Source organism: Esox lucius, chromosome 4 (genome assembly GCF_011004845.1).
Source record: "Esox lucius isolate fEsoLuc1 chromosome 4, fEsoLuc1.pri, whole genome shotgun sequence".
NCBI lineage: Eukaryota > Metazoa > Chordata > Actinopteri > Esociformes > Esocidae > Esox > Esox lucius.
In genome coordinates, this window is record NC_047572.1 from 32,468,745 (window position 1) to 32,484,283 (window position 15,539).

The 15,539-nt window shown below is 44.4% G+C and overlaps 1 protein-coding gene across 2 annotated transcripts; it reads left to right on the plus strand.

Moving 5' to 3' along the window:
- Nucleotides 1–1,562: 1,562 nt before the first annotated feature.
- On the plus strand, nt 1,563–5,953 carry p2ry4 (pyrimidinergic receptor P2Y4). 2 transcript variants are annotated; one of them, XM_020045732.3, is made up of 3 exons: nt 1,563–1,784; nt 2,534–2,644; nt 3,359–5,953. In XM_020045732.3, the coding sequence occupies exon 3, from the start codon at nt 3,397–3,399 to the stop codon at nt 4,480–4,482; it is 1,086 nt and encodes a 361-aa protein (XP_019901291.2). In that variant the 5' UTR covers nt 1,563–1,784; nt 2,534–2,644; nt 3,359–3,396; the 3' UTR covers nt 4,483–5,953. The 2 variants fall into 2 exon arrangements, with proteins under 2 accessions (XP_019901291.2, XP_012989122.2); XM_013133668.4 differs by lacking the exon at nt 1,563–1,784 and having other exon boundaries at nt 2,379–2,644.
- The last annotated feature ends 9,586 nt before the right edge of the window (nt 5,954–15,539 follow it).

A 15,539-nucleotide genomic window follows, 5' to 3' on the forward strand; every position in this document is an offset into this window, starting at 1 on the left:
ATGAATTGGGGTCAAGGACCCAGGGTTTCCAGCTGACTGGACATAAATTGTAGGATTTAATCTGAATAAGCGTGGGTATAACTCCAAGGAAACACTCTACCGCAGTTTCCTCTCAACCCCCCCATGGTTTCTTTGCACCCCCCCACACCTCCAGAGACAACAGCGAAAGTCATCAGAGGTGTAATGGGAGGAGAGTCAGGAGCCAAACGGGAAGAGGAGCAAAGCCTAGAAGGGGGGACAGAACGTGGGTTTTGATGGCGTATCACCTTCCGGTTACCGGCTGAGAGGATGAGGTTGGAGGAGGGAGATTGACCCCAAACTACAAGCTGGTTAGAATGGTATTAACGTTATTTGTAAGGCTGCCCCAACAGAAGATAAGCATCTCCCCTGGTAGTCTAATAACTTCATTGCACCCAGGCTGTTGGTTTGTGGAATGAAGGGGCCACACACTGAACCAGTCTGTGAATGCAATATGATTGGCACATGTTTCTGTGCTGCGTCAGTGGCCCACTCACATTCCAGGCCCGTGAGCCACCAACAGCCAATCAACACACGCAGCAAAATACCATGGTAACCGCAGCTCCTGTCCGCAGCTGCGCCGACCCCAGGACATGAGTAGTGCCACTGCCGAGAGAGAGTGGGTGACAAATTAGAACCGGGACAATGACCGGGACGGCGTTTTTCGGAAGACCTCAACGTGCTCGTTCATCCTAAATGGCAGCTGTACAGGCGAAATCCTCGGTGGCCGTTGGCCACTTATTGAAGTGATGACGTGTTTTTGGAGGGGCGTCTGCAGGGGCGAATTTTCGCGATTTGACACGATTCGACTTTCTCTCGTTTCTCGGCGCCCTGTCGTCGATGACCACGCGATAATTTGTGACATCTACAGAATGAGTCAGAGCGTTCTACGGATGTCCTGCAGGAATTATTTCACTCCGATGTGAATGTAATATTAAAATGTCACACACACACACACAGACACACACACACACACACAGACACACACACACACACACCGACACACACACACACACACCGACACACACACACACAGTCTACTGAGCTGATCGTAGATCAGTATGTCTGAGACGCATTTTAAATTCAGGTCCAGGTCTGATGCCATGTATAACTGCAAGCATATGTTTTGTGTTTTCCCGACAGCCCTCTCTGCTAGATAACATCTGGACTATGTATCTGTGCTCATCCTGCCCATATTTATTTCTTTATGGTCGTGTTTTATCATTTTATCACTCACAATTCCGCCAAATCCTTGCCTTTGAATGGCTGTACACAGACAATGTGTTTCTTCTATTATGTCCGGATCGACCACTTTGTACGTGTGGTGGTTCGTAGCCTACAACCATTTACAGAAATCTCTGCGTTTTTACCTAATAAAAATGAAAAATGTCTGCCCCTCATAAAGGTGTAGGCTAAGTTTCGCAGACACCGATTAAGCTGTGACCGTGAAACCAGTCGGGACAACCGCCCAGTGGGTCAAATGTGGTTACTGACGTCGTACCTAATAATTTCAGTTTCAATTATATAGGAAGCCATCCCGTCTGGTTGCACTGCTGAAAACGTTGGTCAGTGTCGGTCTAGGCTGGTGGGTTGTGGGGCGTCAAATCGCTTTCAAACCTTGTGTGCCAATTTTGAGGATTCAAGTTAAAGTCGCACGAGCAGAAACTCCAATCTAGCAAAAGGAACAGTGGCTTTAGAGCATAAATACTCAGGAGGGATTGTTGTTGATTGATTTGGGAATGGCTACATGTAAAAGTTGTTTGAAGGTTAGTGTGGGTCTCAATCCGTTTCAATCGTGGGAATTTGTTAGGACTTATTTTCTTCTTTTGAAAGCAATGTGCAGATTTATGAGGTGTAGTGTCATGTCATCTTAAATGTTTTCCCCATATCTCAGCAATTTCCCTGTGCAATTCATTCCCATGAAACTAACAATATCAATTGAAACTTGATATGCCTGTTGTTCTAGTTCAATTTCAGTTGTTAGTGGTTGCAGTTATCCAACAAAATGAAGATCTCAAATATCAAATTAATTTTAACACAGGCATTTTGACGTATATACAAATTTGAAATGAGACACTATGTTAATTACACAAACGTGTGCATAGGACATTTAAAGAAATATGACTTTATATAAAATTTGCATTTTTAAGACTAAATGTAAATAGTTTTTGGACTATTAGCAAGCGATTACATTGATTTAATAAACCAAAACACAGTTTATTCTATACCTTGACCACTTCAACTACACTCATTAAAAGCTTTCATCAAAACATCAAAAGGTTATAAATTACAATGATCTAAGCTAGCACGCATAATTCACTAACAACAATAGTTAGCCTTGAATCGTTCATACTAGAGACACCAAACCAACATCTACAATAAATAGTGAGGAAATAGTGAGGAGATCATCTTTTTATTTTTTATCAATTATGCATTCACAACCATTTTTGATCACAAATACTTAAAATGAGCTAGCAAGCACACCACATTAATTTCAGTAAATGTCCTTTTCTAGTTCCTTTTCCCTGTTAGGCATTCGGAGGAATCCGCTTATAACCGATCTTCCTGGTATCCAAGGAAAGTTAGCGCATTCACTGCGCAGTGAGCAGCCGCGTGTCACGGAAAGGCAAGTAACATTAGAATTTTTACTTGGTTTTTACTTGTTAACTGGAACAATATCTTTATCATATTTGAAGTTATATGTCAGATTTGTTTATTATCTATAATTGAACCGACAGTCCCCTTTGAGTCTCGAGGTTTTCTATAAGAGCACGCCGTAGGATTATTTTTTTTTATATGGAACTAAATAGACCAGGTTGTTGTTTCTCTTTATTCTATGATTATTTGTGTGAACAACCGAAGTGTTTTCAGTTTATGGGAATGGTTTAGAAACGTGAGAATCATTTCCAGGAACAGTTTAATAGAGCTAACTGGATTTCCCGCTTCGCATATAATGAAATAAATAGAAGTAGAATTAAAAGAATAGTTTACCTAATGATGAACTCCTGTTTTACCCGATCAATTGTTCTGAAATTAATTTGACTACCGGATCAACTTCAGAAATTGCGGGATAGTCTTTTCAGGAGTTAAAACTATTGTTTTATAGTTTTATATCTCCTTAGCCAGCAGTGAACTTTTGGTCAAGAAACTTTTGGTAGTGAACTTTTGGTCATTCATAAAAACCGTCAAGGACACAACTTTCTTTTTAACACAACCCTATTAAATGTTTGTTTTGAAAGTAATAAACTGGCACTTATTCATTATTCACACGTTTTTTAGTGTAATCAACATTTAAAAAATTATGCCTTTCATGTGGTTAATTCTGTAAATGTTTCGGCAGACACGTGAGTGTGGGCTCCCTGCTCAAAAAGACAGAAGATGGACTTTGCCATCAGAAGCCAACGGAACCAGTCCGGTCTGAATCCGCGTGCCGGATATTCCAACGACTCCTGTCGCTTTGAAGAAGATTTCAAGTACATCCTATTGCCAGTGTCCTACAGCCTGGTGTGTGTCCTGGGACTGCTGCTGAACTCCGTGGCTATGTGGATGTTCCTGACCAAGATGCGTCCATGGAACACCAGCACGGTGTACATGTTTCACCTGGCGCTGTCTGACTTCCTGTACGTGCTGTCGCTTCCCACCCTCATCTACTACTATGCCAACCGTAGCCACTGGCCCTTTGGCGAAGCCGCCTGCAAGATCGTCCGCTTCATGTTCTACGCCAACCTCTACTGCAGCATCCTCTTCCTCACCTGCATCAGCGTCCACCGCTATCTGGGGATCTGCCACACGATCAGGACCCTGGCTTCCGTGAAGCCCCGCCACGCCCACATCGTGTGCGCCACAGTGTGGGCCGCCGTCGCCATCTGCCTGGTGCCCAACCTGGTCTTCGTCACCACCAGCCAGCGAGGCAACGACACCCTGTGTCACGACACGACCAGCCCGGAGCAGTTCGAGGAGTACGTGGACTACAGCTCGGCGGTCATGGCGCTGCTGTTCGGCGTTCCCTTCGCGGTGATCGTGGTCTGCTACTGCCTGATGGCGAGGGCCCTGTGTCGCCCCAGACAGGCGCTCTCGCCCGGCCAACACCGCTCGTCCTCGCGCGCCAAATCCATCAAGCTGATTGTGGTGGTCCTGCTGGTGTTCGCCGTGTGTTTCGTGCCCTTTCACGTCACGCGCACGCTCTACTACACAGCCCGGGTCCTGGACGCTCGGTGTACGCTCCTGAACGTGGTCAACTTCGCCTATAAGATCACCAGGCCGCTGGCCAGCGTCAACAGCTGCATTGATCCCATACTGTATTTCCTGGCGGGGGATCACTACCGATCCAAGCTGTTCAAAGCTCTCACCAAAAAAAGACAAAGCACAAGCACTCATTCCCCAGCCTACCTGCCAACCCGCCCTAATAACAACCATGAGATCGCACTTGTCTGTAAAGGAACTGACCCTAAAAAGCCACAGTGAACCTGAGACGTGGTAGCAGAAAGCATGTGGCCACCTGTGGCATGTCGTGCGGTTGTGCCTGATCTCCGTGGAGTGAACAGGAAGTGACGTTAACCGCCCTGGGCCAACCGGTACTGCCACAACACCTTCAGATACCCTTCTGGCGTCCCAGACTCTAGAGGACCGGGCCTGTGGCCCCATGCAGAGCCCTAATCTGTTCCGTCCCTGTAAGACTTTTAGGGCGACGCTTATGAGAAAGGGGATGTGGTCAGGAGAGGGAAGATGTGGGACTGGGCTTGAGGTCAGAGAACAGTCACCTTAACACCAGCAACACTGTCCCACAGTCTGGTGTTTAGGAACTCTGTCTCTTCCCATCTTAATGTTAGTTAGGGGATGCGGTAAAAGCTATTTAATACTTTACAGATCATGATTCCTTCTCTGAATGCATGTCTGTCTGTTTCTCTCTGGCGGTTGCGGTGTTTGTTAAGATGGATTTCAAATTTCCTGTTCGATCGGGGAGAGAAAACACTCTCTGTCTGTGTTTGTACCCTTCTACCATTACCACAGACTAAGAAACTCCAGAACAAAGCCTGCTCTCAAAAGCAGAATGAAAGTAAAGAAATCTATAACATTTAAGTACATACTAACAAACAGGCTTTGTGAAAAAAAAGAGGAACCATTCAGTGAGTTGTAGATTTACTCTGAAGCATTTGTATCATTTCAGCCAGTAGTCTTGAAAGTGGTGGTCATGGTACGTGTTTCTTGTGTCAGCAATTACAAATGACATCATGATTGGTGGTGACCTGCATAAAGAACAATAATTCATATATTTTATGAATCCAGTTTGTAAAATATGTATTCAACTTGTTGTGCTTGCGATAGTGGTATTTCCAGATCCTGAAATGTACATCCAGGCCTAATAGAAGTGGACCACCGCCGATCTGAAATACTTATGAGATGAGGAAGAATCGGTCAGGGTCACATGATCTCACACAGAAAGTCAAGACTGTTTAACCATCCCGATTGAGAAAGCTCCTGCGTTCCTTCTCCATAGGTGTAACTGCTTCCCCTGATGTGAAATAGCAACATATTTCAGATCCCGTATCTACAGGGGAAACTCCACGAGGTAGCCTGCTGAACACTTCTCTCTCGGGCAAATACAGCTGGCCGGAGCTCATCTGTGTGGGAAACACTGTGGCCATATGCCTGAAGAAGAGGGGCAGAGTTGATTTTGGTGCTACTGAAGTAACCGGTCAGGAGGCAAACGTTAAGTGCAAATTTGTTTGATGTTAATTTTAATGAGGATCCCAACCGTGGATTTGATCTGTACTTCCCATATTTCCAAGCATCTCAGATCTCTAGGCCGGGGCCTCCGAGTGTAATCTGCCCCATGATCGGGCAATTTACCAAATCACGTACTGGATATACATTTCAATTTACCAAATCACGTACTGGATATACATTTCAATTTACCAAATCACGTACTGGATATACATTTAAATTTACCAAATCACGTACTGGATATACATTTCAATTTACCAAATCACGTACTGGATATACATTTAAATTTACCAAATCACGTACTGGATATACATTTCAATTTACCAAATCACTTCTATTAGGCCTGGATATACATTTCAATTTACCAAATCACTTCTATTAGGCCTGGATATACATTTCAGGATCTGGAAATACCACTATCGCAAGCACTAGTTGAATACATATTTTACAAACTGGATTCATAAAATATATGAATTATTGTTCTTTATGCAGGTCACCACCAATCATGATGTCATTTGTAATTGCTGACACAAGAAACACGTACCATGACCACCACTTTCAAAACTACTGGCTGAAATGATACACATTTTTGTAATGGCTCCTGGTATATCTGTGAAGACCTCTACCTTAAGATCTTCGAGAGCATCTTTAATGAAGGTGCAGTCTGCAGTGTGTATAATCATGCCTCTGTCGTGTACAGGACTGAAATGTGTGCAGTGCACATCCAAAATGAATGGGTTGGTGTCTGCAGCCAGTGTGAAAGAAACACCCGTCGATACTAACTGGACCGGCGCAGACATTTCAGCAGGGAATATCTCGGGCACATGGAGCTATTTTGTTGAAACAAACATTTGAAACACGTACATGATTCCCTGCCTATGTCTTCCTGTCATTTATGCTAGTGGCACAGGAACAAAGCTTTCATAGGCACTGTCAAAACCCCTTTTCTGGAGAACGTGGAAGCTTGATCAGTGTCTTTCAGCTGGTGAAATCATGTTTTCCAGTGAAAGTAGAAGTGAGTCCAGATCAGCTGAAATGTGGTGTTCTGGACTAGTTAGACAGAGCCTCCTGCTGGTTGATGCTACAGATTCATCCCAGCTGTTTTTGTCCTTCAGGATAGTCCTCTCTGCCTGTCTCCACAGGGACTAAACCAGGCCAGGGGTATTGTCAGGGACTAGACCAGGCCAGGGGTATTGTCAGGGACTAGACCAGGCCAGGGGTATTGTCAGGGACTAGACCAGGCCAGGGGTTTTGTCAGGGACTAGACCAGGCCAGGGGTATTGTCAGGGACTAGACCAGGCCAGGGGTATTGTCAGGGACTAGACCAGGCCAGGGGTATTGTCAGGGACTAGACCAGGCCAGGGGTATTGTCAGGGACTAGACCAGGCCAGGGGTATTGTCAGGGACTAGACCAGGCCAGGGGTATTGTCAGGGACTAGACCAGGCCAGGGGTATTGTCAGGGACTAGACCAGGCCAGGGGTATTGTCAGGGAATAAACCAGGCCAGGGATATTGTCAGGGACTAGGTGGGTGTGTTGGCTGGATTCCATCCAAAAGACCAAACTATGGAGAAATCCAGGGATTTTCCTGCATTAACCAGTTGGGACTCATTGATACTCCCTCCTTCATTTGGTCTGTTGTCTGTCTGTCCTGCTCCTGGGTTTAGGCGCTGATGATGTCTATGCAGAGATGTATTACCTCGGTTTTGAAGTGTGTTCGAGGAGCGCATGGTTTCATAGGTTTATAACAACATAATTACAGTCAGTATGTTTTTATATATCCACACCTGCGTGTCCTGTAAAACATATTATCTTTATTTCTGCATGTATTATAACCAAGTAGTAACAGCATGCTTGTGCCAGCGATCATCCCAGACATTTATTTGATTGTCCAAATCTCGGTGTTATTCACCTTTTCAATGCTACCTCCACGTTTCAGGGCCTTGTTGAAGGGGGGGGAGTGGTAGAGGGTGGGATGATGAGGTTGTTACCGGCGTTACCAGGCAGGGGCCGCCCTTGGCATGCTGGAGGACAGACCAGGATGGGTGAACAGGAGCAGGAAGTGAGCTGGTCCCGGTGCTGGATCGGTCGGGTGTTTCCTTCCCGGGACTGTCCCATGAAAACAAAGCCCCACCAGAACCCTGTTGAAAATACCATTTCCACTTTCTTGCCGAGACTGTTCACGGTCCAGAGTAACAATCCTTAAAAAAAGAGGGAAAGAGCCGCCCTCCAAGCTGCCTCTGTCTTTCTTACTAGTTGTTGTCAAGAACTTTCACTGTGTCTGTCCATTGTGATGAACTAGTCAAACGAATGTCAAATAATATTGTGTGGAATTCAGTGTTTCGGAATGACTTAATTGTGCTGCTGTCATACGGTATTCTACGGTATTCCTCTGATGTGATACATAATTATTGCACCTCTGGAAGAATATGGGTTACATCGCAATTCGTCTGAAATCTGGATTGGAATGCCATGAGCAATAGCGCCATTCTGTGGGCTGTTTATGCAAGGACAGTTTAATGGTGTACTAAGTTGCTTCTAAATATGTGTACTATAATGATATAATGTAAATAATTGAATAGAATGTTAAAGCTAGGCCTAAATGTAGGACTTTGTTCATCAATATATATCAGTTAAAAATCCCATTGAATTTGGCAGACTTTTTCAAAAAGGTAATTCATTTGTTTTAGGCCTTGGTTGGACATATTCACACCCTCCTATACTCTTGGAAACCTCAGCATTGGTCTGGTCTTTAACATCAAAACACCCTCAACCAGCCTGTTCCATGGCAACCACATCACTGAGGAACCAACGTGGACCACACCCACTCTGGTTAAGGCAGTCGTGTCCCAGGGGCCTCTGTGGGGACCTATGTTGGGGACCTCTGTTGGGGCCTTCCTCCATTTGGTTCAATGAGATGTGGTAAAATGTAATTATAAACTGTCCATGTATCGCTGCAGCTCAACGCAGTGTCAGTTGTCCCATGTTCTCTGCTTGGTCAGTAGGTGGCTCCATTGGTTTCTTTACCACAACACCATGTGAAACCCTATCAGTTAATTACCTTTGGCCATATCACACTTATTGGGATATAAGCTGTGCTTTCCAGGGGGTGATGATGAGTTGATCGCAATCTCTTCCAGGAAAAAAAAAGGGAGTGTCGCAGACAATATTTTTTTTTCAGTCAAGGACATGCCTGTTCAATTGTTATGGAAATTGTCAAAATTTGTCCTATAGCAATACATTATTAATTTCTACATTTCTTTACTAATCTAAACAGTCAAGCTCTTTATATGTGCCTGCATAATAAAAATAGGAATGCATCATCATAAAAAGGCTGCCTCATCCTTGCTATTCATTTACCACAGACAACATTTCAACACTTCAAGTTGGCTTTAAATTAATATTTAAAACCTAGTAAATACTTTCCTTATTACGTTTTTGGATAAGATAGTGTGGTTACATAAAAAAAAAAAGCTTTACCTTTGTAATTTGCAAATTAAATATAATGAATTGGTTATGTAAATACTATTTTTATCTTGGTATATTATGGAAAATATGCATTGATATAGCCTAGCCTATACAACATTCAGAGTAACATTGTTAACATATTACACTGTATAATTAAACAGTTACTACAAATATTTCATGTGTAAACATTTTAAATCAATATTTTATAACATATTTTAATAGAACAGTAGCCTAAAAAAATTAATTAATCAAGTTACTTAATTTTCAGAATACCATATAATTATGCTGATTCAGTTAAAAATGTAAACATCTTAAAAATGGGAAAATTTCCCCACACTTTAATTCTATTTTATTTATAAAACTAAATGTCTAAATTGTCTAAATTAAATTCCATTTCAAAGTACTGTAGTAATTATTGACATACCTAAGTCGCATGTAGTATTCCACATCCTCTAAATAACATCCCATCAGAACGGCTGAAGAATGTCTCCACCTCTGTCCAGGTCGAACCATGTTTCTCCTCACCGTCTCGCCAGATGAAAGGCGCCTCTGCCCCAAGGACATGCATGAGCAGGTGACAAAAAAGGTGAGAGGAAAATCTCTATTGAATAGTCAGGGTCACAGTATTGCATACACCTGACCATAGAAAACATTTCTAATAATTTATTAATAAGTTACTTTGAGTAGCGTTCAGCAAAGGCCTGTCTGTTGGGAAAAGTAACACATTTGAGTGAATCAATCTTTCCGGGTGAAGAATATTTTAGTTTTGCAATATGTTTTATTGACATTGTTAGCTCACCTCTGTGGAGCCTCTTCCACAGTATAGTGTGAAATTATAACCTCTTGCAAACTAATTGTAGAAATGTGGCTTATGAGACCCACAGTGTAGAGACCCACAGTGTAGAGGCCCACAGTGGAGAGACCCACAGTGGAGAGACCCACAGTGTAGAGACCCACAGTGGAGACCCACAGTGTAGAGACCCACAGTGTAGAGACCCACAGAGTAGAGGCCCACAGTGGAGAGACCCACAGTGGAGAGACCCACAGTGGAGAGACCCACAGTGGAGACCCACAGTGTAGAGATCCACAGTGGAGAGACCCACAGTGGAGAGACCCACAGTGTAGAGACCCACAGTGGAGACACACAGTGTAGAGACCCACAGTGTAGAGACCCACAGAGTAGAGGCCCACAGTATAGACAACTGTCGAGGTACATTTTAATTGATATTTTGTACCTGATTTTATTTTTTTTATATATCTACTAACAACAGTTAGTTCAACAGTTCTACACCCATTTCGAGCTAAAAAACAAACACTTTTAGCAACAAGCTAGTTTATCACATAAAGGACACGCTATCGCACTATGCCCGATTATAGAGACCTAATAAACAATTCCATAGTTTGGCTACTGGTGATTATCATATAGCCTGTCACACTGCAGATCTTAATGAATCATCTGCTTAAATGAAAACCAAAACGAAAAGTGGTTAATTGGCTACCATAATGAGATTGGGTGCCAGGGCTCTGGGGGTGCCAGGGCTCTGGGGGGTACCCTGGATACCCTCTGTCCATCCATCAGTTCCGTACTTCACATGGGGTATCTCAGGAGGGTCTGGTTTGCAAGACAGTTAGCACTCTTATCCAGAACCGAACCCACATCGCTGCCGCTGCGAGCCCCCTGCAAATGTGGTGCGTCTCTGCGCGATGGAGATCGAAGGAGAAAAGGAAACGGAGGAAGACCAGTTTCCGCGCACGCGTGACAACCTCTTCTCGCCTGGGACCTGTAGAGATTCTTCGGCTCCCCAGGTCAGTGCGTTGGGCTTCAGTGTGGCAGGACTGGCCACAAGGTGACCTGGGTAATCACATCTGTTCCACTACTCTAATGTCACTGACAGGGAGTTTGACATGGCCAGGAGGAACTGATACAAGCATGTGTGCTGCTTCTCACCTGGTACACGCTCCAGGAAGCAGGCTGCATGAAGTTCAATCAATCAGATTTATTTATGAAGCCCTATTTACATCAGTTAAAAGGTACATTGAATAAGTTAATTGGAAAATGTAAACTGACGCTAATAATTACAATTATGTATTTATGATTTTTGTTAAACTCTTTTCCATTCATCACTCACGGTTTTTACATAGAGTTTCTGTTTACTATTACCTATTGTTAGTAAAATATTTTCTGTTTTCACTTATGTTTTGCAGAATTTGTATTTACCATTTCCAATTTTAATATATATATTTTTTGATATACAGTTTTTGAATGTAATTGTTGCATGCCCACTGTTATAAAGAAACCATTTAATTAACCATTTTATAAAACAACAGCAGATGTCAACTCACCCCTTTCTTTGGTTTTGTTGAACAATTTGTGTACATTTTTTAAATACTTTAGGAATCATAAATGTTGAAAGGGCATTGGAGCTGGGTGGAACAGGGGGGACATGTTCCCCCCAAATGTTAGAAGCAGATAACCCCCCCCCCCCAATAATAACACCATTTTAAATGTGTGTCCCCATATGAAACTCACTCCTACGCCCTCGGTTTATGGTTATTGTCAATTACATTACATTTATTTCTAACTTGGCAAAGTTCAAAAAGTTTGTCTCATAAATTACACAAGCCATGAGTGTTGAAGGAAGGAAAACAATTGCTTTGCTGAATAGAGATCAGTCTTGGAACCCAGGCTGTTGCCTCATATAGGTCTTTGCCAGCTTTATTTTAAACAAAAATAATTTTCAGCAGTAGCTCAAGTTCAGGTTTCCAGAGATTTGATATACTGTAATTGTTTAGCTTCTAACACCTCTGTGTTCTTGTTTGGCAGAATTATTTGGAAGAAAGGAAGGATTTCAAGGACGCACTGATTCGAATTTAATCGGAGAGACCGAGAGCGGGGGGGAAGAGTGACATAAAGAGGAAAGAAGTTCATTATCCAGCTGAAAAGGAAACCAATGGCTTTCACAGTCTCCATGGGAACCAGCATTTCTCTTGCCGTCAGACCTATGATAAGGTACTTCACAGCATTAAGCACAATTATTGCACGGTAAAAAGAGGAAATATTTCCTTCCAATGCTAATTGATGTTAGATATTGATTGGCATGGCGATTCATGTAGCACTGTACCCAAAATGTTTAACCTGGTGCTCTGCAGCCTTTTGTGAGATGGTGGAGACCTGGATGTCATCCCCAGGGGCCAAGACGGCCTGAGATACGATTCCATCCCTGACCATAATGTCATTTTGTAGTGGTAAACTGATTAAATACCACAGCCTGACACATCATTAAATACATGGGAAAAGACAACGGAGAGGCATTGCACACGCAAATGGGAATTGAATTTGAGACCGAATTCATAAAGCGTTTTAATTTCCTTTACTTATTGTGGTTTGGTATTTTCAGAGATATTCACTTCTCCAATCACTTACATTATCCAGACTTGCACTTAAAATCAAACAAATACCAAACACATTCCGCGCTCCATCCTTAGCATGTTGCCGCGCCTCAGAGTGGCCCTCCGTGATCTTCACAACACAATAGCATTCGTGGCCCAGAGAGCGGCAAGGTCATTCCAGAGCACAGGGGCCGGTCGCGGCGAGTGGCAGACGCCTGGCCAAGGACGGCACCAGGGATTAGCTTAGCAAGGAGTTTGCCGGCAGAGTAGCCGGCAAACGAGCTTGCCGGGGCGGGCGTGCACGCCAGGGATGCGGCACTCCCGGCAAATTGTTTTAACCCCTATTACAGCGGCGCTGCAGCGTCTCATCTTATCTGGGCGGCCGCAGCCACTCATTAATATTCCGGACATATGGCCATGGTTTCCGTTTCATTGTCTATTAATGGGAGGGGTAATCGCTCATTCAATTATCAGACAGTCAGCGAAAGACCGGGCCTGCGCGCCAACCCGCGGTCTCTGCCGGTCACCAAAACGGAGATGTGCCGGTGGAAATGGGAGAGCGACACCGGGGATTACACCATATTAGAGTCTTAAGTGAGACCGGTGTCAGGTCGGCGCCATGTCAACCAATAGGGATCTGACTCCGTCGGCGAACAAGACGAAACACTACTGGAATCGTTATCAACAAAGAGCCCTGTGACCGTGGAAATAGTGCAGTGGCTTAAAACGAAGTGTGTTTTTCCCCAGGTCATCCCGGAGGTCACTTCCTTGGCATTGGGATCATTTTACAACTTCTGAGACGGCATTGCAGTTAACTTGAGACTAATTGTTCTATGTCCTGTGAATGCCTTCCTGCACCTCCAGCCTGACCCTGGACAAACGCCTGCGAAGTGATCAAGTGCAGCATTCATCCGTGCTGATCTAGTCTTTGAACCAGGTCTTTCGCCATCATGCATTGGGGGTGTGGCCTGGATATGAGGGGGCTGTTGAGCAGAAGCACTGTAGGTTGACCTCTGGCCAGCGCTGGGACTTTGTAGCCCTAACACACACACACACACACACGCACACTATCACCGTGAGGTTATTTGGTTTTCCTGTGTACAACCGTTCCCCTCTGGACGGTGTGTCATGAGATTGGGGTTACAGGGGCTCCACCGAGATGGGAGTGGTAGTGCAGTATGAGAGATAGGAGGTGAAATGTTAACAAAATCGTAGAAAATCCGGAGTTTGATAAATTCTCACATTTTAAATGAACAGAGGCGTCGGTGGCTGCGGAAGGCCTTTGTCGGTGGGCCCGTTTCTCCCCCGAATCCGTGCGCTCACAGGGTCAGCGAAGTTACGAAAGTAATTAAAGCTCAGTGATTCACCGCCTGCCGCGGAGAAAAGAAAGCAAGCTGTCATTCTGATTTAGAAAAATAAATTACAATTTTAATAATGGCGCGGGAATGGGGGGTGCGAGGACGTCTGGAGACCCGCTTGGTTGGGAGGATGTGTGTGTGTGTTTGGGGAGCGTGAGTGGGGTGGGGGGGTGCGAGCGAGGGCGGGGGGCCTGGCAGCCTACTTATCAATAGTTGCTTTTTTCCCCCTCATCGGTGGTACACTGCGGCGAGCACAAGTGCCCTTAAAAAAAGAAAACCCTGGAACATTAACATAGTGATTTCATGCGCGTGGCAAAGGGCCTCAGCCAATATCAGAGAGGACTCAGCACTCCCATTGTCTGCCGGGGCTCTGCTCCCCTCTGATATGAAAATTCAATTATTTCCTAACTAGATCTGGCGTTGCGTTTTGACAGTCGACGCGGAGCCATGCCAGCCACATCAGTGCGGGGGGGACCAGAGGCCCCCTGATAGCGAGAGGGAGGCCTTTCACGCCATTGACGGGTTTTTGGGGGGGGACAAGATTACCTAAATGTGTTGCATTTAAGGAATGAAAGTTAATCTGCGCCGCCCCTATCTCTCTCAGGTAATTCTAATAACGTCCTCAATCTGTGTTTGCGCTCACACTCGTACACTCACGCACTCACTCATTCTTTGACACTCAGAATCTGATTTCCCCGCATGCTTTCTGCTTCCAAACACATTATGTATTTATTTTTCCCTGATGTGCATATGCTCAGTGCGCTACAAACTATATTATACCGGAGTCGTTTTCTATGAGACATCAGCAGTTTCCGGGAAGCAATTTCACTGGTTTTCATTTGTATCTAGACTGTGTTTATTTATTTATTTTCAAAGTGAGTCAACATTGTTCCATTTTCAGTTTGTTTACATGGTGACAAGGTTGTATTTGTTTAGAAGGTTGTTGTGTTTGCCATTTAATGTGTGAGGAAAAGGTCCTGGACCTTCATGAATCCAAATGATGAAATGGAGAAAAAAAAGCTATATTGTAGCAGGTGTTGTAGCAATTCTCTGCCAGCAAAAATGTCAATACTGCATATCAGTTGCAACAGACTGTCTTCACAAAGCATTAAGTTAAGGCGTTAGCTCCTAACGACTGGCTTTTCCCGACAATTTCCACATACATCAGCACACAGCCTGCGTGTGTTTCCTGAAGCAACTTGGCAGCCTCTGGGCTGACCAACACACCGCCATCTCTCAGCACCACTGGCCCTCTCCGGCGGACAGGAAACACCCGCCCTTCACCCGCCACAGACCCCCTTATTGACCCACCCAGGCTGGCGCTCTACCTGCACCCTGCCTCGGCTCATTAGGCCGCGGTGGAGTGCTGGAGTACATGCTCACCCAGGAGAAGAATGGGGCATTAATTAGCATTCTCCGCAGGGGAACTGCCATTAGCACTTAATTAGAAGCATGAGGACCATTCAGACAGGGGCCAGTTAGTGTGTCACAGTGAAACGCAAAGGAAAAGGCCTCCTTTTGTTTGTGCATGTGTGTTTGGTGTTGTGTGTGTGTGTTTGATGTCCATGCATGGTATGTGTGC